The sequence below is a fragment of the Ranitomeya imitator genome, chromosome 3 (genome assembly GCF_032444005.1).
Source record: "Ranitomeya imitator isolate aRanImi1 chromosome 3, aRanImi1.pri, whole genome shotgun sequence".
Lineage (NCBI taxonomy): Eukaryota > Metazoa > Chordata > Amphibia > Anura > Dendrobatidae > Ranitomeya > Ranitomeya imitator.
The window spans coordinates 768255555-768282135 of NC_091284.1; the positions used below are offsets into that span (position 1 = coordinate 768255555).

At 44.0% G+C, this 26581-nt stretch overlaps 1 protein-coding gene across 1 annotated transcript in view; it reads right to left on the bottom strand.

Annotated features, from left to right (window-relative positions):
• CDK8 (cyclin dependent kinase 8) overlaps positions 1 to 26581 on the bottom strand; it is a 91371-nt gene that overhangs the window by 15010 nt on the left and 49780 nt on the right. Inside the window, exon 4 of the mRNA XM_069759053.1 lies at positions 10299 to 10439. Coding sequence (XP_069615154.1) covers positions 10299 to 10439 — 141 coding nt within the window. The remainder of the gene's footprint in view (positions 1 to 10298; positions 10440 to 26581) is intronic.

The following is a 26581-nucleotide window of genomic DNA, read 5'->3' on the forward strand; positions in this document are numbered from 1 at the left end:
TCTGATGATCATACAACAAAACTAAATATAATAAACAAAATAAAGTACTGAAAACACCAAGGTGCGGGACGTTACATCAGTGAAGTATCTCATTTACCAAATTTAACACAATAAAACAATACTTTAGAGCAATATGGGATTCTTATTTTCAGAAGCATTATACAGATGATCGATGAACAGGGCAAATATTTAAAGGGGCTCTCTGTGGAAATACAAAAAGATTGTGAATTCTTAAATACTTTAATTAGCAAATCAAACTTTATTCTATGAAAAACAAAGTAGAACATTAAAATGGCCACCATACTGTTATCCTGACAGAAACCTTCCGAGAAGGTTAATAGCCAAGGTGCCTGTGAGCATGTGCAGTAGATGCTCTGCCCCTTCCCTTCATGTGATCAGGAAGTTGTGCTACCAGTACATAGTGATCTCATACTGGAGATACCATGGGTGCTGAGGTAAGAAGAGGCTGCTCACACTGCTGTCCACCCTGTCGATCCAATCTAATACTGGAGATACCAGGGGTGATGGGGTAAGAAGAGGCTGCTCACACTGCTGTCCACCCTGCCTATCCGATCTAATGCTGGAGATAACAGAGGTGCTGAGGTAAGAAGAGGCTTCTCACACTGCTGTCCATCCTGTCTATCTGATCTAATACTGGAGATACCAGGGGTGCAGAGGTAAGAAGAGGCTTCTCACACTGCTGTCCATCCTGTCTATCTGATCTAATACTGGAGCTACCAGGGGTGCTGAGGTAAGAAGAGGCTGCTCACACTGCTGTCCATCCTGTCTATCTGATCTAATACTGGTGATACCAGGGGTGCTGAGGTAAGAAGAGGCTGCTCACACTGCTGTCCAACCTGTCTATCTGATCTAATACTGGAGATACCAGGGGTGCTGAGGTAAGAAGAGGCTGCTCACACTGCTGTCCACCCTGTCTATCTGATCTAATACTGGAGATACCAGAAGTGCCGAGATAAGAAGAGGCTGCTCACACTGCTGTCCATCCTGTCTATCTGATCTAATACTGGAGCTACCAGGGGTGCTGAGGTAAGAAGAGGCTGCTCTCACTGCTGTCCATCCTGTCTATCTGATCTAATACTGGAGATACCAGGGGTGCTGAGGAAAGAAGAGGCTGCTCACACTGCTGTCCATCCTGTCTATCTGATCTAATACTGGAGCTACCAGGGGTGCTGAGGTAAGAAGAGGCTGCTCTCACTGCTGTCCATCCTGTCTATCTGATCTAATACTGGAGATACCAGGGGTGCTGAGGTAAGAAGAGGCTGCTCTCACTGCTGTCCATCCTGTCTATCTGATCTAATACTGGAGATACCAGGGGTGCTGAGGTAAGAAGAGGCTGCTCACACTGCTGTCCATCCTGTCTATCTGATCTAATACTGGAGATACCAGAAGTGCTGAGATAAGAAGAGGCTGCTCACACTGCTGTCCATCCTGTCTATCTGATCTAATACTGGAGATATCAGGGGTGCTAGGAAGAGACTGCTCGCATTTTATTTTTATTATTCACTGCAAGTTTTGCAGCCGTCAAAAAAAGCCTACAGAAGTGTTGATAAATTGATTGCCTCTATTCCAAAGAATCGTAGAATGTGTCGGCAGCTGGAGATCACAGGGACTTTATCCCAGCGCCATTAAATTACCATGCTGCAAGTTTAAATCCCAGGACAAAAATCCATACATTTAGGACACTTGGTTGTTACTGAGATCATTTTTCTCTTTTTATAACATTTGTAGATTGCTACAGACATGTTGATGCCAAATTTAAATACATTTTTTTTTACATTTTGTTTAGCAAAAAGTTAGAAGGGTGCAATTTTCATTTCAGTCTAATATGCATGAGGACCTTACGTCGCAGATTTCAACGGGTTCAGCCAACAGTAATGGTTATGACTGAGGGTCTCTGACAACTGATCATCTGTCAGTTGTCGATTGGCATCTCCAATTTCATACTGCAGTCATTTTGGGGGGAAAGCAACAATTTAGCTGTTCTTCAAGCAACTGTTATTTTTTTGTATGGAAAGCAATGTGTACAAAATTCCACATGGCAGAAACAATTAGGAACATTTTTACCACTGGTTCAAACTTCTGAAAACAACCTCAGATAAAGAAGCATCGATTGGGGGCCCCCAGCATCCCCCAAAACCAGTCACCCCATTCTCATCTTCAATGTTTAGGTGCCTATAAATACGTTCCATTCAGGATGAACAGGCGTTAAGAACAAGGAGCGTCATTGAAAGTTTGTTAATTTCTTCCATTTCAACGTAATAGAACAGCACGAGTGGCCACCTCAGCGGGGGTCTCGGACCTCACAAGAGAAAAATGGCTTCTAAATACCATGCTTCAGAGAAGATTTATATACATGGGAACTTATTATTTTATCATGCACATTTTCCAATACAAAAATTCTCAAAGCCAAGCCAACACATTGCAATGAACCCAAGAAAATAATACAAACCAGGCAGTAAATATGTCCATTATGTACGGCGTATACATGCCAAATGAATAACAGGCCACTCCAATGCCCCCACTCCTTGTCCCAATATGCTAGAACTTGCTCTTCTTGAGGTCTCAACGTTTTAAGTGACCTAATTTTCTTGGAATGTTCTACAAAATTACCATCGCAAAAGAATCGGGAGAGAATAATCAAGCCACATTGCTTAAAGAGACTGAATACTAATTTGCAAGGACCCCTCCTGTAATAAAAAAAAATAAAAAAATCAGAAGGGTGAATTGCTGGGTCCGTAGACATCCAAAACTGCTCTTAAAGCAGAATCCACCCAGAAAAAGCACTAGTCTCATCAGTGGGCTGTGTATTGTAAGGATGCTGAATAATTGGAGCTGAGCTGCAATGTATGCCGTCAGCCATAAAAACGAGTGGCATTATTTCTGATTTTTATTTATTTATTTTTTATTTTTTTTAACAGTTCTTGCTCCGGCTATTGAGCCATCACTTCTCAGCATTTCATTATCATCAAGGACAGCATTACAGACAGGCAACACCAATGTATACATACCAGGTTTCACCATAGGCGACGTCACAGCTTAGGCTACGTTCACATTAGCGTCTTTGGGCGCAGCGTCGTCGACGGATACTGACGCATGCGTCATGCGCCCCTATGTTTAACATGGGGGGGGCGCATGGACATGTGCCGGTATGCGTTGTCAAGCATTGTACGACGCATGCATCATTTGGGCGCACCAGACAGGGCGCGGCCGACGCTACATGTTGCATTTTTCCCGCGCCAAATTTCCGGTAAACGCATGCAACGCACTTGCGTTGTAAATGCGCCAAAAAAAACACATTAGTGTCTATGTAAAACGCATAGGGCGCAGGTGCCTGCGTTGACCCGCGTTGTTCGACGCATGCGCTTTTTGAGTAAAAAACAAGCGATAAAGTGTCTAGACAGTGACAAGAGCATTAGCATTAGCCAAGGCAAAATCCAACTCCACATTCATGTAGATACTCTCCATGGGATGCTCCATCTTGATGCTGGAAACACAGGCAAAATGGGAGGAATTCATCTCTGCAAGGGTATATATACACAAATTACATTACACCCACTCTCTTCTATCCCATTGGTGGGCTTTCTCTTTATAGTGTCTAGACACTTTTTTGGGCGTTTTTTTATCTTCAATTGTGTCAAGAATAACAACATTTTAGGACAACGCATGCGTCAAAAAACGCTGCGTTGTGTATGCGGTTTGACAAGCGTTTTGGGTTGAGTCGACGACGCTGCGCCCAAAGACGCTAATGTGAACGTTGCCTTACCTCCACTCTCTCTGCACGATGACCTCAGCACAGGTAACAGAGCATGCCTACACTTTGCTAGAAGGTCAACGGTTCCATTTCAGTTTGTATATTAAAGGGAATCTGTCACCTCATTTTTCGTATATAAGCTGTGGTCATCGGCACCAGGGGCTTATCTACAGCATTCTGTAATGCTGTAGATAAGCTCCCGATGTTACCGGATAAGAAAAACAAGTTAGATTATACTCACCCGGGGGAGGCGGCCAGGTCCGATGGGCGTCGCGGTCCGGCACCTTCCATCTTCATGGGATGACGTCCTCTCCCTTGCTTCTGTTGCGGCTCCTGCGCAGGCGTACTGATTTGCCATGTTGTGGGCAGCGTAAAATACTGCAGTGCGCAGGCGCCGGGCCTCTCTGATGATAATTAGAGATGAGCCAGGAAAGGTCACTGTCCCCATTGGGGCTCACAATCTACATTCCCCATCACTATGGTCTCTGGAGTGTGGGAGGAAAATGGAGAACCTGGAGGAAACCCAGCAAACACGGGGAGAACATACAGAATACTTGCAAATGTTCTTGCTGGCATTTGAGCTCAGGACCCCAACGTTGCAAGCAACAGTTGCACGGGGAAAATGCAGACTACTGGCACACTGAGAAATCTCATGCATGTGACAGGTTACCTTTAAAAGAAAAAACAAAACAAAAGCAGATTACAAGACATGTCTGCCGCATCCTCAGTCACTGCCTTGGTCTAGCACAATCCTCATTAATGATGAAGAGGATATATTCCTCATTCTCCGAGAACTTCACCAGTGTTTACCACTCCTGTGGAAACTGACCGGAGGCTACAGACACGAGCTGAAGATCCGCACTTTACATGTGGTGGCAGAAATCGTTTTAACAGTAAGCAATGAAAAAAATGAGAAAATGCAGGTAAGATAAGAATAAAAGGTTAGGAGGGCGTCCTGCTGGGTGGTTCCCAGTCAATGAACAGAGGGGCTTCCACTTAACAAGGACACGGGGTGATGAAGACAACAGGGGCGCGCCGGCTCTGCAGACGGTACTGCTGTGCAGCAAGGCACATGGAGGCCTCCGCTCGCTCGCTGTAATCTAGTGACAGTGGGGAGCTATTGATTGTGGCTTTGTAAACTGGGACACATCGAAGAGACTTGGCACAACGAGATCTGCGGCAAATATGGATGATGGGATCCAATTGTGAGCTGCAAACCGGTCTGCACACAAGCAAGGGCTGTAATCAGGACGCGAACATAAATGTGCCCCTTAACGCAAAAGTTAGATATTCGGCTTAGGCGGAGATCACACGTGCGCTTCGCTTTCCCAAACATGATCCATTACATAACTGATGTAAAGGGAAGAAGGGACATTGACGTATGGGGTCCGTCATGTGTCAGAGTATTTATCCATTTATATACAGGCTCAGAATGAAGAGAATCAGCTGATAGCAAAAGACAACTCCCTACTGGAGGCGCAGCGATCTCCACTGACCGCTGAACGGACGGCATGGAAGCCATCAACTGAGCGCTGTGCCCATCTCCTCCGATAGAGAGCAGAGCGCAGAAGACGGACTCACTTCCTAAGGCTCTGTATATGGATTAGGTTTTTTTTTTTCCTTTTTATATGTTTTAAAATATATGAATACTATGAAATCTTTAATAGCTGAATCATATAAGGTCCGATGAGCGGTCACATTTCTCAGGGCTTCATTACAGTAATCTACAGGGAATTTGGGAAACTAAAACCACTGACATGTAAAAAGTTTAAGGAAATAATTGGCACCCATTAAAATATGCTCGGTGTAATGTCACACTTTCCATATAGCAGTGACAGTGTGCTCCTTATCGTGGACTGGGATAAGTGATCTGGACCTCACTGTCTGACCCGAGGTGATCAGCAGAACCTCAGCTACAAAATGTATTATCCAGATGGGTCAACCCATTCACCAGGACTAACTTCGTATCTTTTGGATTAAAAAAAAAATGGCCTCAAACACTCAGGCTGAGATGGACAAGTCCATGTAAAGGATGTGAGGCCTGGAGAGGTTTGCCCATTGTTGTTAATGCTCTAGAGAACACCAATAATTAAGAATTAGACCTCATTTCCACAAGTACATTAAATCACTGGCCTCTTTATAATATTTGTGTCGCTTCAGCATTTCCATATGTATTTACCATAGATAGATTCTACTTCCACGTTGCACATAAATGCAAAATGAATGAAGAGGTGTACCGTCAGACTCTACTTATTTTTATTAGCTTCCAAGAAAACATCCTGCGGGCAGTGTATGAACAGCGGAGGTCAGCAGCTTGCCAGAGGGCCGTAATGCACGAGTACATTAACATAAAACTAAATAAAATAAAAAGAGCGAGAAAAGGGACAGAGCACAAAAAAAGAAAATAAAGGGGACAGAAACACCACAATGTAACGCCAAGTCAATCACAGGTCTGTGAGATCAACCCATCCCATTGTGAATCAATTTCTCCTGCTGTTGTGCAAATGGACCAGACAACAGGTAGCAATGATCGGCAATTAGCAAGAGGAGTGGTTCAGCAGGGGGTGACCACAGACCATTTTTTTGTTCTCATCCTCTTTGGCTTCTTTGTTCACTTTTGAATTTTGTCATTGCTAGAGGTACAGTAGTATGAGGCGGTGTGTACAACCCACAGAAGTGGCTCAGGTAGTGCAGCTCATCGAGAATGGCACATCAATACGAGGCAACAAGGGTAGCTGTGTCTGTCAGTACAGTGTCCAGAGCATGGAGCAGATATCAGGAGACAGACCAGTACACCAGGAGACGTGGAGGGGGCCATAGGAGGGCAACAACCCAGCAGCAGGACCGTTACCTCTTCTTTTGTACAAGGAGGAGCAGTGCCAGAGCCCTGCAAAATTAACTCCAGCAGGCCACTAACATCCATAATTCTGCTCACTCTGAGACACAGACTATGAGGGTGGTATGAGTGCCAGACATCCACAAATGGGATGTGCTTACAGCACAACACCGTGCAGGCAGATTGGCATTTGTCAGAGAACACAAAAGATTGGCAGACTTGACAATGGCGCCCTGTGCTCTTCACAGATGAGCACAGCTTTAGACTGAGCACATGTGACAGACGAGACAGTCTACAGACGCTGTGGAGAACGTTCTTCTGCCGATCCAATCCTCCAACATGACCAGTTTGCGGGTGGGTCAGTAATTGTGTGGGGTGGCTTTTCTTTGGAGGGCAGCACAGCCCTCCATGTGCTCATCAGAGGTACCTTGATTGCCACTAGGTACCGAGATGAGATCCTCAGACCCCTTGTGAGACCATATGCTGGTGCGGTTGGACCTGGGTTCCTCCTAATGCAGGACAATGCTTGGCCTCATGTGGCTGAAGTGTGTCAGCAGTTCCTGCATGGTGCAGGCATTTAAGCTATGGATTGGCCCGCCCGTTTCCCAGACCTGAATCCGATTGAACACATCTGGGACATCATGTCTCGCTCCATCCACCAATGTCACGTTGCACCACAGACTGTCCGCCGCCTCATCAGGAGCATGCCCAGGCATTGTAGAGAGATCATACAGGCACGTGGAGGCCACACACACTACTGAGCATCATTTCCTTGTCTTGAGGCATTTCCACTGAAGTTGGATCAGCCTGTAACTTGATTTTTCACTTTGATTTTGAGCATCATTCCAAATCCAGACCTCCAAGGGACATTAATTTTGATTTACATTGACTATCTTTGTTTTATTGCTCTCCACAAATTCCACTATGTAATCAATAAAGATTTGCAACTGGAATATGTCAATCAGTGACATCTAGGATGTGGAATATTAGTGTTCCCTTTATTTTTTTTTTTAGCAGTGTATATTACTCTTTGCAATGCAGAGCATATAATCTACTGATAGATCTGTGACCTATGTATAATCTATGTAGAATTTATGTAGGTTTTGCAGCTGATTTTCCATCCTGTGTGGTTAGGTGCATTCCTACCAAGAGCACTTAACCTACAGTTGATAAAGTTTAGTCAGACAATGGGAGTTCATCTGCTGGCAGGGACCAGAGAATGGGGTCCTGCCTATCTAGTGGATAAGCAATAAATGTTTTTGCCTAGTAAAGCCCTTAAAGTGAGAGACTTCTAAAGAGTTAAAGTGGATCTGTCACAAGATTTTACAATACTAAATAGATCTTAGATCTGATGAGGCTGCTACATTTGTTTTGAAAATCCATGTCAGAATGACTTTATAACCCTTGTTGATTAACTCAATCTCCACCCACCTAGCCTGATAGTCAGGTTCTCAGTGTCCCTCCTACCTGCTGAGTCATCACACTGCTCAGTACAAGCAGCAGCTGTCAGATTGGGTGAGCAAAGCCTGAATACACTTTCATGAGACCTCTGGTTCCTTACCTGAACTCAAAATTCTCATTTTGCCAACAGGATTATACGGCTATTCTACCATGGATTTTCAAAGTAAGTTTGCCAGCCTCATCAGGTCTATCAAAAAAAAAAAAAATACATTTAAATCTATGCAGTATGTGATGTGAAACGTGGTGACAAATACCCTTTAAACCTTAATATAAGTTTAATAATTAGGTCTTCTACCCCACTTTCTCAGGACTTTTAATTTGACTGACATTGTCATCAAGGGGTGAAGACTTATCCCCATGCTTGCCAATACAGGCCCTATGTGACCGCCCCAGAACAAATACTACACAGCAGCTTTTAATTTCAGGGATTTTTCCGGTCTGTTCGTTTAGAAAACATTCCACACGCACTTGAAATCTGAAAAGCACTTACAAATGTTTGGATAACATCTCATATTCAGGTCAAATCCAAAAACTTTATTTTTACGAAGAGTTAATTCTGCATATATATAATATGTACCGCATATACTCGAGTATAAGCGGAGATTTTCAGCCCATTTTTTTAGGCTGAAAGTGCCCCTCTCAGGCTTATACTCGAGTCACTGTCCCTGGGGGGATGAGGGGGGGTCGGCGGGGGAAGGGGAGCGACGGCTGTGACATACTCACTTGCTCCCAGCGTGGTCTCTGCATCTCCGATGGTCTCCAGGCGCCGGCAGCTCTTCCAGCGTTGAGAGGTCACATGGTACCACTCATTACAGTAATGAATATGGAAGCGACTCCACTCCCATAGTGGTGGAGCCGCATATTCATTACTGTAATGAGCGGTACCAGTGACCGCTCAAAGCTGGAAGAGCTGCCAGCGCCCGGAGAGTCCATCAAAGAAGCTGCCAGGGACTGCGCTGGGAGCAGATGAGTATAATGGGGAGGGGCAGCACGGAGAAATTCACCTCTCCTCGTTCCACCGCTGGGCGCCGTATTCCATGTCATCTGCCTGTGACGCTCAGGTCAGAGGGCGCGATGACGTGGTTAGTGCGCGCCCTCTGCCTGAGTGTCAGTACGGAGGACGGGGAAGACACAGCGGCGCTCTGCGGTGGAATGAGGACATGTGACTATAGCAAGTGAGGGGGCCTGAGCGACGAGAGGCGAGTATGTCATTTTTTGTTCTTTAATCGCAGCAACAGCATATGGGGCATAATATTCTATGGGGCATCTTATGGGCCATAATCAGCATTTGTGCAGCATTATATGGGGCTTATTTTATTATGGAGCATCTTATGGGGCCCATCAAACTTTATGGAGCATTATATGGGGCTCCTGATTCAATATGGATATTCAAAAACACTTAACCCACCGATGTCTCAATTAATTTTACTTTTATTGGTAACTTTTTACTTTTGACATTTACCGGTAGCTGTTGCATTTTCCACCCTAGGCTTATACTCGAGTCATTAAGTTTTCCCAGTTTTTTGTTGCAAAATTAGGGGTCTCGGCTTATACTCGAGTATATACAGTATTTGTAATCCACAACACACCAGAGGATCAGACCTCACCAGATTTTATAACAAGATGCATACATTATTAAATCTGAGGAGGCTAGTGTACTTGCATTGAAAAAAAAAATATCTAAAATTTGAATGCCAGTATAGTCCTGATATTAAGATTAGCATTTTATGCATATGGACTGTATACTATATACATACATATATACACACACACACTCATTTTAACATTAGTTAGGAGAATCTTTCACAGAGGATTCCACAGCTATTCGGACATGGATTTTTAAAGTAAATACATCAGCTTCATGAGGTGTAAGATCTATTTAATAATGTATACATTTTGTATTGTGTAATATGATGATAGATGAATCATTAAAAAGGTAGATTAAAACTCAAAAGGCTTTTAGACTATTTGTAAGTAGCAAAAAAAATCAAAAATTCCACCCAAAAATCATCTGAAATCTGTTTGGAAACACGGCACCAGACCCCCCAGTAAACTTATTACTACAGTTATCGGCATGACCTAAACAGATAGTTTTCCTGTATTATTGGAAGGAAACTATATAAATTGGCCACCCTTGCTTCCTGTAAGGAACGATTAGGAGCTAAACCGAAGAGAGTTTGCGAGCGGAGAAACAACCCTACTAGCAGAGTATGCGGCTGATCAGCTTACCAAATCTCTGTGTAACACCCAGTTGGCGTGCAGGTAGTGAATCCCGTCTAGAATCTGATACAGTAGTGACTTCACCATTCCCCGAGGTAACTGCACTGGTTTCTTGTTGGCTTTCGACGCTCTGTGAAATTTGATTATGTGCTGAAAGAAACAAACACATTTGGCAATGAGAGGAGACATGGGAAAGGCAATTTCCATTCAGTTGTGCAGTGCCTGACTTTCCTAGAACCTTCTCTGCATGAACCTGCGGCTGAAGGTCAGAGAGCAATTATAAAAGGAAGCAAAGACCATCTACATGGCCGACTGGTGGGAAGAAAAAGAAAAACACAAAGAGCAGCAAAATTAGAAACAGACACGTCTGATGACAGAGGAGATGTCCCACAACTTGTGACAGCCGGGAACACCCTACGGAGAGTCTTCACCCGCCAGCACTGCGTCATCTATTGTGATTGCTACTTTTCCGCCATTTGCATTTGGGCCCCACCACCTAGGAACGCCCTAAAAATGGCCTTTGCTTTGTGCACGTTTGCATAACCTTATCCCCTTTACAGTCCAATTTGCAGGGCTATCCTGCCAACCAACATGGTAATTAGTAATAAGAGGCTCTTGGATGAAGGAGGTGTTGCTAGCACGATAGTGATCCGGCGGGGGGCATATCCTATGCAGACCCCGGGGAGGCTCAAGGCTGGTCCCTCTAGATGGAGGTGTGTAGACCGATTAACACAACACCCATTATTGCGTTCTTAGAAGTTCTACAAGCAAGAACATTTTAATTAGTCATGCACCTTGAGGACCAGAGTCCTTCCGCCATTAAGTGCCCTAAGCGTCTGGAAGTAAATCCTCCAAAACCCTTTTTCTGTGACAGCTATAATGGTCTCCCGTGTCCTTCAATGTGCCATCCATGGGACCAAGATAGTGGTGTCTCAAGAAGAGAGGAGGAGCTCCTGAGGGCTTACTAAGGCTACGTTCACATTAGCGCTGGGCGCCGCTGCGTCGGCGACGCAACGCACGCTAAAACGCACCAAAACGCACGCAAAAACGCTGCGTTTTGCGACGCATGCGTCGTTTTTTGCAGAAATTTGGACGCAAGAAAAATGCAACTTGTTGCGTTTTCTTGGTCTGACGCTTGCGGCAAAAAAGACGCATGCGTCGCACAACGCGGCACAAAAAGACGCATGCGTCCCCCATGTTAAATATAGGGGCGCATGACGCATGCGTCGCCGCTGCGTCGCCCGACGCAAACACGACGCAAAACGGGAAACGCTAGTGTTAACGTAGCCTTACAGAAGCTCCAAGCCCTTCACAGATTAAGGAACGCCCAGTGGACACTAGAGGGGACATGACAGATTAAGACTTAATCAGTTATGCCACTACTATGGACATCACGTTTAGAGAGTACCTAAACTTTTTGGATTTTATATGTTGCAAGCCCATTGATGCTATGCAGATTGGGTCCTGAGACCTCCACAGTTGGCTCAAAAGACTTCATAAAAGGTGGGGCTCCGACAAAGACAGAGTGAGCGAGTGTGTGGTGTGGTGTGGTGTGGTGTGGTGTGGTGTGGTGTGGTGTATCTCCAACCCCAACAGGTGGGGAAGCTCCGACCAAGACAGAGGGGAGCTCCGCTCTTGCCAGGGAGCTCGCGGGTGTTACATAGACAAGACTTTTTCCAACTGCAGTATTGCCTATGGAACACCTGTGAGCTCAGTCATAGCCAAAAATACCAAACAAAATAACGCAGCATACTGTTCTTTTGCCTGATGAATGGGGCAGAAACTCTGCAGACCCCGTTATGGTCAATGGAGTCTGTCAGACTCATTGGTCTCGGTCTGTGACTAATCCATCAAGTTTGCTGCTCTGCCTATACAATGCAAAAGAAAGACAGAATAAGCAACCCTGATGTGAACCAAGCCAAAAACTGGTTTCCGAGTTATACATTTGGCAATCCAGTGGAACAATGGAGGGCAAGGGGAGAATGGAATACGCTCCAGCACCAAAGGAAAAATATTAGTGGTTACAAAAAAAAAAATTCCATTTTATTGGTGAAGCTTACTTCATTAAAAAAGTATGATGAAAAAAAATAATGAGAAACACAAATAAACCTCATATATTTCAGCCTATAGCGACTACAACCATTTAGTGCTATTTTTATGGTCTTTAGAAGGGGGCATGGCTCACAGGATCCTGTGGGGCAGGTCCAGGCTTCTCAGCATAATTTCCCTGTGAGCAATGCCTCCTTGGCAAAGGCCATATAATTATCCACTAAATAAAAAAATCCCACATTTAGAACTATACAGAAGTTTAAAAAAAAACAAAAAAAACAAACATTTTAGGAGCAGAAGGAATAAAATAAAGGGCAAAAATTGGCCACTTTTGATCTGGTGACAGATCCTCTAAAATTCTCTGCTTCATTCCAGCCATTTTGTAAATTCAAAAAAGTAAGAATATTTTCTCATTAACCCCTTTACCCCCAAGGGTGGTTTGCACGTCAATGACCAGGCCAATTATTACAATTCTGACCACAGTCCCTTTATGAGGTTATAACTCTGGAACGCTTCAACGGATCCTGATGACTCTGACATTGTTTTCTCGTGACATATTGTACTTCATGATAGTGGTAAAATTTCTTTGATATTACCTGCGTTTATTTGTGAAAAAAATGGAAATTTGGCAAAAAAATTTAAAATTTCGCATTTTTCCAACTTTGAATTTTTATGCAATTAAATCACAGAGATATGTCACACAAAATACTTAATAAATAACATTTCCCACATGTCTACTTTACATCAGCACAATTTTTGAACCAAAATTTTTTTGGGTTAGGGAGTTATAAGGGTTAATAGTTGACCAGCAATTTCTCGTTTTTACAACACCATTTTTTTTAGGGACCACATCACATTTGAAGTCATTTTGAGGGGTCTATATGATAGAAAATACCCAAGTGTGACACCATTCTAAAAACTGCACCCCTCAAGGTTCTCAAAACCACATTCAAGAAGTGTATTAACCCTTCAGGTGCTTCACAGGAATTTTTGGAATGTTTAAATAAAAATGAACATTTAACTTTTTTTTTTTTCACAAAAAATTTACTTCAGCTCCAATTTTTTTATTTTCCCAAGGGTAAGATAAGAAATTGGACCCCAAAAGTTGTTGTATAATTTGTCCTGAGTACACTGATACCCCATATGTGGCGGTAAACCACTGTTTGGGTGCATGGCACAGCTCGGAAGGGAAGGAGCGCCATTTGACTTTTCAATGCAAAATTGACAGGAATTGAGATGGGACGCCATGTTGCATTTGGAGAGCCCCTGATGGGCCTAAACATTGAAACCCCCCACAAGTGACACCATTTTGGAAAGTAGACCCCCTAAGGAACTTATCTAGAGGTGTGGTGAGCACTTTGACCCACCAAGGGCTTCACAGAAGTTTATAATGCAGAGCCGTAAAAATAAAAAAAAAATTTTTCCCCACAAAAATTATTTTTAAGCCCCCAGTTTTGTATTTTCCCGAGGGTAACAGGTGAAATTGGACCCCAAAAGTTGTTGTCCAATTTGTTTGGAGTACGCTGATACCCCATATGTGGAAGGGAACCACCGTTTGAGCGCATGGCAGAGCTCGGAAGGGAAGGAGCATCATTTGGAATGCAGACTTACCGTAGATGGATTGGTCTGCAGGCGTCACATTGCGTTTGCAGAGCCCCTGATGTACCTAAACAGTAGAAACCCCCCACAAGTGACCCCATATTAGAAACTAGACCCCCCAAGGAACTTATCTAGATGTGTTGTGAGAACTTTGAACCCCCAAGTGTTTCACTACAGTTTATAACGCAGAGCCGAGAAAATAAAAAAATCTTTTTTTTTCCTCACAAAAATTATTTTTTAGCCCCCAGTTTTGTATTTTCCCAAGGGTAACAAGAGAAATTAGACCCCAAAAGTTGTTGTCCAATTTGTCCTGAGTACGCCGATACCCCATATGTTGGGGTAAACCCCTGTTTGGGCACACGGGAGAGCTCGGAAGGGAAGGAGCACTGTTTTTACTTTTTCAATGCAGAATTGGATGGAATTGAGATCGGACGCCATGTCGCGTTTGGAGATCCCCCTGATGTGCCTAAACAGTGTAAACCCCCCAATTATAACTGAAACCCTAATCCAAACACACCCCTAACCCTAATCCCAATAGTAACCCTTACCACACCTCTAACCCTGACATACCCCTAACCCTAATCCCAACCCTATTCCCAACCGCAAATGTAATCCAAACCCTAACCCTAACTTTAGCCCCAACCCTAACCCTAATGGGAAAATGGAAATAAATACATTTTTTTAATTTTTCCCTAACTAAGGGGGTGATGAAGGGGGGTTTGATTTACTTTTATAGCGGGTTTTTTAGCGGATTTTTATGATTGGCAGCCGTCACACACTGAAAGACGCTTTTTATTGAAAATAATATTTTTTGCGTTACCACATTTTGAGAGCTATAATTTTTCCATATTTTGGTCCACAGAGTCATGTGAGGTCTTGTTTTTTGCGGGACGAGTTGACGTTTTTATTGGTAACATTTTCGGGCACGTGACATTTTTTGATCACTTTTTATTCCGATTTTTGAGAGGCAGAATGACCGAAAACCAGCTATTCATGAATTTCTTTTGGGGGAGGCGTTTATACCGTTCCACGTTTGGTAAAATGGATAAAGCAGTTTTATTCTTCGGGTCAGTACGATTACAGGGATACCTCATTTATATTTTTTTTATGTTTTGGCGCTTTTATACGATAAAAACTATTTTACAGAAAAAATGATTTTTTTGCATCGCTTTATTCTGAGAACTATAACTTTAATTTTTTCGCTGATGATGCTGTGTGGTGGCTCGTTTTTTGCGGGACAAGATAACGTTTTCAGCGGTACCATTGTTATTTATATCCGTCTTTTTGATCACGTGTTATTCCACTTTTTGTTTGGCTGTATGAGAATAAAGCGTTTTTTGCCTCTTTTTTTTTTTTTTTTACACGGTGTTCACTGAAGGGGTTAACTAGTGATATAGTTTTATAGGTGGGGTTGTTACGGATGCGGCGATACTAAATATGTGTACTTTTGTTTGTTTTTTTTATTTAGATAAAGAAATGTATTAATGGGAAATTTTTTTTTTTTTTTTTTTTTTTTTTTTTTACACATTAGGAAAACATTTTTTTTTAAACTTTTTTACTTTGTCCCAGGGAGGGGGGACATCACAGATCGATGATCTGACAGTTTGCACAGCACTCTGACAGATCACCGATCTTACAACACTGCAGACTTACCAAGCGCCTGCTCTGAGCAGGTACTTGGTAAGCCACCTCCCTCCCTGCAGGACCCGGATGCCGCAGCCATCTTGGATCCGGGCCTGGAGCAGGGAGGGAGGTAGGGAGACCCTCGTAGCAATGCGATCACATCGCGTTGCTGCGGGGGTCTCAGGGAAGCCCGCAGGGAGCCCCCTCCCTGCGCGACGCTTCCCTATACCGCCGACACACCGCGATGTTTGATCGCGGTGTGCCGGGGGTTAATGTGCCGGGGGCGGTCCGTGACCGCTCCTGGCACATTGTGCTGGATGTCAGCTGCGGTAGGCAGCTGATGCGCGGCCGATCGCTATGACGTACTATCCCGTCAAGGGTCAGATAGGCCCAGGGCACCTCGACGGGATAGTACGTCTAAGGTCAGAGAGGGGTTAATGTACAATCTGCACCCCATCTTAACTGGAAAAAAACAGAAATGTGGTCATTTTTGCAAATTTATTAAAAAAGAAAAACTGTAACATCACATGGTCATAAGTATTCAGACCCTTTGCTCAGTATTGAGTAGAAGCACCCTTTTGAGCTAGTACAGCCATGAATCTTCTTGGGAATGATGCAACAAGTTTTTCACACCTGGATTTGGGGATCCCCTGCCATTCTTCCTTGCAGATCCTCTCCAGTTCCGTCAGGTTGGATGGTGAATGCTGGTGGACGCCATTTTCAGGTCTCTCCAGAGATGCTCAATTGGGTTTAGGTCAGGGCTCTGGCTGGGCCTGTCAAGAATGGTCACAGAGTTGTTTTGAAGCCACTCCTTTGTTATTTTAGCTTTAGCTGTGTGCTTAGGGTCATTGTCGTGTTGGAAGGTGAACCTTCGGCCAAGAGCAACCTGGAAGAGTCTTTCATCCAGGATATCTCTGTACTTGTCCGCATTCATGTTTCCTTCAATGACAACCAGTCATCCTGTCCCTGTAGCTGAAAAACACCCCATAGCATGATGCTGCCACCACCATGTCTCACTGTTGGGATTGTATTGGGCAGGTGATGAGCAGTGCCTGGTTTTCCTCACACATACGGCTTAGAATTATCACCAAAAAAAGGTCTATCTTCGTCTCATCAGACCAGAGAATCTCATTTCTCAGTCAGGGAGTCCTTCATGTATTTTTTTTTACCAAACTCTATGCGGGCTTTCATATGTCTCGCACTGAGGAGAGGCTTCTGTCAGGCCACTCTGCCATAAAGACCCGACTGGTGGAGGGCTGCAGTGATAGTTGACTTTGTGGAACTTTCTCCCATCTCCCTACTGCATCTCTGGAGCTCAGCCACAGTGATCATGGGGTTCATCTTTACCTCTCTCACCAAGGCTCTTCTTCCAAGATTGCTCAATTTGGCTGGACGACCAGGTCTAGGAAGACTTCTGGTGGTCCCAAACTTCTTTCATTTAAGGAGTATGGAGGCCACTGTGCTTTTAGGAACCTTGAGTACTGCAGAAATTCTGTTGTAACCTTGGCCGGATCTGTGCCTTGCCACAATTCAGTCTCTCGGCCAGTTCCTTTGGCCTCATGATTCTCATTTGGTCTGACATGCACTGTGAGCTGTGAGGTCTTACATAGACAGGTGTGCGCCTTTCCAAATCAAGTCCAATTAAACACAGCTGGACTCCAATGAAGGAGTAGAACCATCTCCAGGAGGGTCACAAGGAAATGGTCAGCATGTAGCTTAAATATGAGTGTCTGAGCAAAGGGTGTGAATACTTATGACCATGTGATATTTTTGTTTGTTTTTATTAAATTTGCAAAACTGTACATTAACCCCTTCCCGACCCATGACGCCACGTAGGCGTCATGAAAGTCGGTGCCAATCCGACCCATGACGCCTATGTGGCGTCATGGAAAGATCGCGTCCCTGCAGATCGGGTGAAAGGGTTAACTCCCATTTCACCCGATCTGCAGGGACAGGGGGAGTGGTAGTACAGCCCAGGGGGGGTGGCTTCACCCTCTCGTGGCTACGATCGCTCTGATTGGCTGTTGAAAGTGAAACTGCCAATCAGAGCAATTTGTAATATTTCACCTATTATAACTGGTGAAATATTACAATCCAGCCATGGCCGATGCTGAAATATCATCGGCCATGGCTGGAAATACTAATGTGCCCCCACCCCACCGATCGCCCCCCCAGCCCCCCGATCTGGCCGGTACACTGCTCCGGCTCCCCTCCGTCCAGTGCTCCGCTCCCCCCCGTGCTCCAATCACCCCCCCTGCACTCCGATCCACCCCCCCGGTGCTCCGTTCCACCCCCCCGTGCTCCATTCCAGCCCCCCCGTGCTCCGTTCCACCCCTCCCGTGCTCCGATCCCCCCCCCCCCCCGTGGTCCCCCCCCCATCCCATCATACTTACCGATCCAGCCGGGGTCCCGTCCGTCTTCTCCCTGGGTGCCGCCATCTTCCAAAATGGCGGGCGAATGCGCAGTGCGCCCGCCGAATCTGCCGGCCGGCAGATTCGTTCCAAAGTGAGTTTTGATCACTGAGATAGATTATACCTCAGTGATCAAAATAAAAAAAATAATAAATGACCCCCCCCCCCCTTTGTCACCCCCATAGGTAGGGACAATAAAAAAAATAAAGAAATTTTTTTTTTCCACTAATGTTAGAATAGGGTTAGGGGTAGGGTTAGGGTTAGGGTTAGGGTTAGAGGTAGGGCTAGGGTTAGGGCTAGGGGTAGGGTTAGGGTTTCGGTATGTGCACACGTATTCTGGTCCTCTGCGGATTTTTCCGCTGCAGATTTGATAAATCTGTAAGAGGGTGAACTGTAGTCCCACTGAGAGGGCACTAGGACCCTGTGGTTTTTTCCTGTTGCAGCAGAGGACAGACCTCCCAGAGACAATGTGTGCTGCGGGGTGGGGTCTAGTGTCTCGAGTGTAAAGTGAAAGTAGGAAGTGAGAGCTGAGAGAGAAAAGGCGGGAAGAAAAGGAGAAGCTGCTGTGAGATCTTAAAAAGAGACTGTGTGGATTTACTGCAAGTGTTTTTGGAGGAAAAGAAGCTTTTGAGAGACTTTTTGTTGCTAACGTTCCCCTGGAGAAGAGCTAACCTTTTGTTTAACTCTGTGAGAGACTTGTGTTGCTAACGTTTCCTGGAGAGGAGCTAACCCTTTATCTAAGAAAAGACGGAGACTTTGCTAAGAACCCAGTACGAATTTGGAAGTCTGTGGATTCCCTGTGCATTGAGTGGAGAAACAAGTCTGGACAGACTGCTGATACAGAGACGGACGGATTGTCGTGGAAGCATTCCTAGGAGCTACAGAAGCAGAGACAACATCGTGAGACCACTAACTAAGTCCCCGGCGTTTGGGCTCGGCATCGGCCGACAAGACAAGAGGAGCTTGCTGTAACTTATTGGCGCTGAAGATATGAACTGGCTACAGCCTCTGCGGATTCCTGCCTGAGAGGAAATCCATCTCAGGATACGGTACCATAGTTATAGATACCCGGGTATCTCTGCTCAGAGTGTTAAATTGTTACTTTAGAGGTGTATCTTATATTAGAGTTGTGTAAGTTATACTCAATGTGCCATTCCAGGGGCTCCCTTAATAACACTACATTCAATTTACACTTGTTCCTGTTTTTAGTTGCCCGTTAGGTAAATTTCTTACTAGTCTGTTGTAGTACACAGTTCTCAGGAGACCTTTGAGTGGCACAGTGATTTCAGCTGCTGCTGAATTAGTGTATCTTTGGGGTGCATCTGCCTTAATGTTCTCCATATTACCTTGATTAATTTGCCTTTGAGTAAATACCGTTGAAGATTTCTGCCTTGGTCTTGGTTTGTGACTCACTGGATCTTATTCGGACCTCTGGTCATTACAAATCCGCAGTGCTAAACCGCTGCGGATTTATGGCGGATTTACCGCGTTTTTTTCTGCGCATTTCACTGCGGTTTTACAACTGCGATTTTCTATTGGAGCAGTTGTAAAACCGCTGCGGAATCCGCACAAAGAAGTGACATGCTGCGGAATGTAAACCGCTGCGTTTCCGTGCAGTTTTTCCGCAGCATGTGTACAGCGATTTTTGTTTCCCGTAGGATTACATTGAACTGTAAACTCATGGGAAACTGCTGCGGATCCGCAGCGTTTTCCGCAGCGTGTGCACATACCTTTAGAATTAGGCTATGTGCACACTGTGCGGATTTGGCTGCGGATTGGCCGCTGCGGATTCGCAGCAGTGTTCCATCAGGTTTACAGTGCCATGTAAACATATGAAAAACCAAATCCGCTGTGCCCATGGTGCGGAAAATACCGCGCGGAAACGCTGCGTTGTATTTTCCGCAGCATGTCAATTCTTTGTGCGGATTCCGCAGCGTTTTACACCTGTTCCTCAATAGGAATCCGCAGGTGAAATCCGCACAAAAAATACTGGAAATCCGCGGAAAATCCGCAGGTAAAACGCAGTGCCTTTTACCCGCGGATTTTTCAAAAATGGTGCGGAAATATCTCACACGAATCCGCAACGTGGGCACATAGCCTTAGGGTTAGGGTTGGAATTAGGGTTGTGGTTAGGGTTGTGATTAGGGTTATGGCTACAGTTGGGATTAGGGTTAGGGGTGTGTTGGGGTTAGTGTTGGAGTTAGAATTGAGGGGTTACCACTGTTTAGGCACATCAGGGGTCTCCAAACGCAACATGGCGCCACCATTGATTCCAGCCAATCTCGTATTCAAAAAGTCAAATGGTGCTCCCTCACTTCCGAGCCCTGACGTGTGCCCAAACAGTGGTTTACCCCCACATATGGGGTACCAGCATACTCAGGACAAACTGCGCAACAATTACTGGGGTCCAATTTCTCCTGTTACCCTTGTGAATCTAAAAAAATGCTTGCTAAAACATAATTTTTGAGGAAAGAAAAATGATTTTTTATTTTCACGGCTCTGCGTTGTAAACGTCTGTGAAGCACTTGGGGGTTCAAAGTGCTCACCACATATCTAGATAAGTTCCTTGGGGGGTCTAGCTTCTAAAATGGGGTCACTTGTGGGGGTTTCTACTGTTAAGCCACATCAGGGGCTCTGCAAACGCAACGTGACGCCCACAGAGCATTCCATCAAAGTCTGCATTTCAAAACGTCACTACTTCACTTCCGAGCCTCGGCATGTGCCCAAACAGTGGTTTACCCCCACATATGGGGTATCAGCGTACTCAGGAGAAACTGGACAACAACTTTTGGGGTCCAATTTCTTCTGTAACCCTTGGGAAAATAAAAAATTCTGGGCTAAATAATTATTTTTGAGGAAAGAAAACGTATTTATTATTTTCACGGCTCTGCATTATAAACTTCTATGAAGCACTTGGGGGTTCAAAGTGCTCACCACACATCTAGATAAGTTCCTTTGGGGGTCTAGTTTCCAAAATGGGGTCACTTGTGGGGGGTTTCTACTGTTAAGCCACATCAGGGGCTCTGCAAACGCAACGTGACGCCCACAGAGCATTCCATCAAAGTCTGCATTTCAAAACGTCACTACTTCACTTCCGAGCCCCGGCATGTGCCCAAACAGTGATTTACCCCCACATATGGGGTATCAGCGTACTCAGGAGAAACTGGACAACAACTTTTGGGGTCAAATTTCTCCTGTTACCCTTGGGAAAATAAAAAATTGCAGGCTAAAAGATCATTTTTGAGAAAATAATTTTTTTTTATGACTGCGTTATAAACTTCTGTGAAGCACTTGGGGGTTCAAAGTCCTCACCACACATCTAGATTAGTTCCTTTGGGGGTCTAGTTTCCAAAATGGTGTCATTTCTGGGGGATCTCCAATGTTTAGGCACACAGGGGCTCTCCAAACGTGACATGGTGTCCGCTAATGATTGGAGCTAATTTTCCATTTAAAAAGCCAAATGGCGTGCCATCCCTTCCGAGCCCTGCCGTGCGCCCAAACAGTGGTTTACCCCCACATATGGGGTATCAGCGTACTCAGGACAAACTCGACAACAATATTTGGGGTCCAATTTCTCCTATTATCCTTGGCAAAATAGGAAATTCCAGGCTAAAAAATCATTTTTGAGGAAAGAAAAATTATTTTTTATTTTCATGGCTCTGCGTTATAAACTTCTGTGAAGCACCTGGGAGTTTAAAGTGCTCAATATGCATCTAGATAAGTTCCTTGGGGGGTCTAGTTTCCAAAATGGGGTCACTTGTGGGGGAGCGCCAATGTTTAGGCACACAGGAGCTATCCAAACGCGACATGGTGTCCGCTAACGATGGAAATAATTTTTCATTCAAAAAGTCAAATGGCGCGCCTTCCCTTCCGAGCCTTACCATGTGCCCAAACAGTGGTTTACCCCCACATGTGAGGTATTGGTGTACTCAGGAGAAATTGCCCAACACATTTTAGGATCCATTTTATCCTGTTGCCCATGTGAAAATGAAAAAATTGAGGCTAAAAGAATGTTTTTGTGAAAAAAAAAGTACTTTTTCATTTTTACGGATCAATTTGTGAAGCACCTGGGGGTTCAAAGTGCTCACTATGCATCTAGATAAGTTCCTTGGGGCGTCTAGTTTCCAAAATGGGGTCACTTGTGGGGAAGCTCCAATTTTTAGGCACACGGGGGCTCTCCAAACATGACATGGTGTCCGCTAAAGAGTGGAGCCAATTTTTGATTCAAAAAGTCAAATGGCGCTCCTTCCCTTCCAAGCCCTGCCGTGCGCCCAAACAGTGGTTTACCCCCACATATGAGGTATCAGCATACTCAGGACAAATTGGACAACAACTTTCGTGGTTCAGTTTCTCCTTTTACCATTGGGAAAATAAAAAAATTGTTGCTAAAAGATCATTTTTGTGACTAAAAAGTTAAATGTTCATTTTATCCTTCCATGTTGCTTCTGCTGCTGTGAAGCACCTGAAGGGTTAATAAACTTCTTGAATGTGGTTTTGAGTACCTTGAGGGGTGCAGTTTTTAGAATGGTGTCACTTTTGGGTATTTTCAGCCATATAGACCCCTCAAACTGACTTCAAATGTGAGGTGGTCCCTAAAAAAAATGGTTTTGTAAATTTCGTTGTAAAAATGAGAAAATCGCTGGTCAAATTTTAACCCTTATAACTTCCTAACAAAAAAAATGTTGTTTCCAAAATTGTGCTGATGTAAAGTAAACATGTGGTAAATGTTATTTATTAACTATTTTGTGTCACATATCTCTCTGGTTTAACAGAATAAAAATTCAAAATGTGAAAATTGCGAAATTTTCAAAATTTTCGCCAAATTTCCGTTTTTTATCACAAATAAACGCAGAATTTATTGACCTAAATTTACCACTAACATGAAGCCCAATATGTCACGAAAAAACAATCTCAGAACCGCTAGGATCCGTTGAAGTGTTCCTGAGTTAATACCTCATAAAGGGACACTGGTCAGAATTGCAAAAAACGGCCAGGTCTTTAAGGTCAAAATAGGCTGGGTCATGAAGTTGTTAATGAGAAAAAAAACAAAAACTTTTTTGAATTTACCAAATGGGTGCAATGAAACAAAGTGAAAAACTTAATGGGGTATGAATACTTTCCGGACCCACTGTATATTTGTCAACAGGGTGGAGCTAGAAAGCTGCCCAGTACAAGGTGCAATCAGCTCTAAATGACCTCCTTTGTAGAATTAGCTTTTGCCTTTGCACCTATTCTGGCCTCAATGTAGAAAATGTGCTGACATTATTGGCTGTAGTTAAATCTACAAGTCACATTTAGTAACTCTCTCCCTTCATAATACGCTAAGAGGAAGAGAGAGAGCAGCTAAAATGCAGTTTCTGAATTGGACACCTGATTGTGCCTGAGCACAAAAGCTTGCATTTAGGAGGCAGAAGTGGCAAAGAGTCCTTTCTACTTGTAGCCGAGGCCGGTGAAAGGCGAGATGCTGGAACCTTGCCGGCTCTGGAGTGCACTTTCTCAGAATCCCAGCCAGGTCCGGAAGCGTTACAGTGGATCAGTATACTTCTCCTGAAAGGAGAGCCCCGGCCCATTGAGTTCATTCTATGACCCGCTCCACTATCTTTTCTTTGGTATGAAAAAAAAAAAAAAAAAGGAGGAATAAACTCTTCCTAAGACTAAATAGAAAGTGGCTTAAAACCTGGAATCAAACCAGAGAGGCCGAGCAGCGGGGCGATTCTCAGAGCTTAGCATTGTGCAGACACCTGTAATAACACCGCTCCGGCCACACACGTCACCAATTAGCCGAGAGCTGTCAATCAAATCACACACCTCTTAAACTTAGGAGTGCGAGATCCGGAAGAGAGTTATAAAAGAAATCTCATTACACCGCCAAGTGCAACATAAGGCGGCGACAGGATACAGCAGAGGCCGTTACATTCAGGCATATCACCGCGGTCTTCTATGCAGCGGCCGCAGACCTTCTGCATTCTGATGGAGCAACTGCGACCCTGGCGAGGGCAAATATACCCAGAGGAGGCCAGACACAGCAGAGAAGGATATGGATGGTTGAACAAGCACTGAATGAATAAGATAAGTAGATAATTCCAGCAACCGCAATAGAAAAAGGTTTTTTTTTTTTTATAAATGTTTTTAAAATTGAATGAGTGATCACATTTTTAAATAACAGCCTAAGCGCTTCAAGCCCAAGCTGGGCCCTCAGTGACTGAATGAACGGCGAGCGATTGTGCCACTGATTAAATCATTCATATTTTAGTCTATATTAGCCAATTTAGTGCAATCTGGCCAAACAAGCGCAATGACATCAGACAACAAATGATCTGCAGGACAATACTCTCTCAATGAGAAAACAAAAAACCTACCACTAACTTCGTTTTACAAGATGCCAGTCTATTCAGCTATAAATGCTAGGACATAACAGATAATTGTTTTGGTTATCAAGAAAAGAAAAAAAAAAAAAAAAATTATATATGATATATATATACACATACATACATACATACATACACACACACGAGGGTCGTTCCAAAAGTAATGATAATCAGTTATTTCTATTGCACACAAATTATAATAAAATGTTTTCTTCTCTCTTAGGTACCCACTAGTCCAGGAAAAAAAAATTACTTAAATAGACCACGATTCCCGGGAGCTACATTCATTTGAATATGAACTGCCGAGGAGTGAACATCAAAATGGAAAAAAACGAGCTCAGAGCTGTCATCAAATACCTCTGCTTGAAAAAAATGACTACCAAAGACATACACAGCGACTTGGTGGAAACATTGGGGGACTCTTCTCCTCCATATTCCACAGTTGCGTGCTGGGCCAAGGAATTTAAGCTGGGAAGAACATCGACGGAAAATAACCATCGTGAAGGACGCCCATCCACGTCCCTCAATGAAGAAAACGTGAAAAAAGTTGAAGAAGTTGTATTGGCAGATCGAAGAGAGGGTCAAGATCAAGAATTTTTTTCGAAGGGAATTCTAAGTTTAGAAAAGAGATGGACTAAATGTATAGACTTGTTAGGAGACTATGTAGAAAAATAAATTTATTTTTTGACTATATTCATTGTGTTTAGTATTGATTATCATTACTTTTGGATCGCCCCTCGTATATAGCACAGGCCACGTAGGAGCCATGTAGTATATAGCAGACAAATACTATGTGGCCTGTGCTATATACTATGTGGCTGCTATATACATACATATTGTAGAATACCCGATGCATTAATACAGGCGACGCAGTATATAACACAGCCCAAATAGTATATAAACACAGCCCACACAGTATATAGCAGCCAGGCAGTATATAACACAGGCGACATAGTATATAACACAGGCCATGCAGTATATAATAGTGGCCACGTAATATATAGCACAGCCCACATAGTATCTTAACACTGGCCCACGCAGTATATAGTAGCCACGCTGCATACAACGCAGCCCACGCGCTATATAACACTGCCCACGCAGTATATAGCAGTACGGGCACATATCCGTGTTAAAAAAAAGATAATTAAAATACCGCTAAGTCTTCTGGGTAATTTCGCAAAGCATCTCTGGGAACGGAAGCTGGCGGCAGCCACGAGCGCATCGTTCGACTACAAAAAGGTGAGCATAGCAGGTTTTTTTAAATTATTTTTAACATTACATCTTTTTACTATTAATGCTGCATAGGCAGCATCAATAGTAAAAACTTAGTCACACAGGGTTAATGGCAGCGGTTACAGAGTGCGTTACCCGCGGCCCGTTAAAGCTGGCATTAACCCTGTGTGAGCGATGAGTGGAGGGGAGTATGCGGGAGCCGGGCGCTGACTGCGGGGAGTAGGGAGGGACTAATCGGACTGTGCCCGTCGCTGATTGGTCGCGGCAGCCATGACAGGCAGCTGGCGAGACCAATCAGCTACGCGGGATTTCCGTGACGGAAGTTGCCTTTCTGGGCTGGTTAAATAGCTCCTTTTCACTACAAACGGTGTGCTGCCTCCAATTTTTCTTTATTTTTATAATTGAGGTTTGGCATTTGCCTGGGGGGGGGGGGCTCTGCACCCAGACTCTTTGTGCTGCTCTAGTATATATAGCGAACACCTAAACAACAGAATATAACTCCAAGTAGATCAATCTTCTGTGAAATAAAACTGTCCACTTAGGAAGCCACACTGATTGACGATCAATTTCACATGCTGTTGTGCAAATGGAATAGACAACAGATGGAAATTATTTTCCACTTTGATTTTGAGCATCATTCCAACTCCAGACCTGGGATATTCATTGTGATTTACGTTGATCATTTTTAGGTTTTATTTTTCCTCAACACATTCCACTATGTAATGAATAAAGATTTACAACTGGAATATTTCATTTAGTGATATCTAGGATGTGGGATTTTAGTGTTCCCTTTGTTTTTTGAGAGGTGTGTGTGTGTGTGTGTGTGTGTGTGTGTGTGTGTGTGTGTGTGTGTGTGTGTGTGTGTGTGTGTGTGTGTGTGAGTGAGTGTGTGTGTGTATGTGTGTGTGTGTGTGTGTGTGTGTGTATATAGTCAAAACAATCATCTGTTATGTCCTAACATTTATAGCTGAACAGACTGGCATCTTCTAAAATGAGGTTGATAGGAATG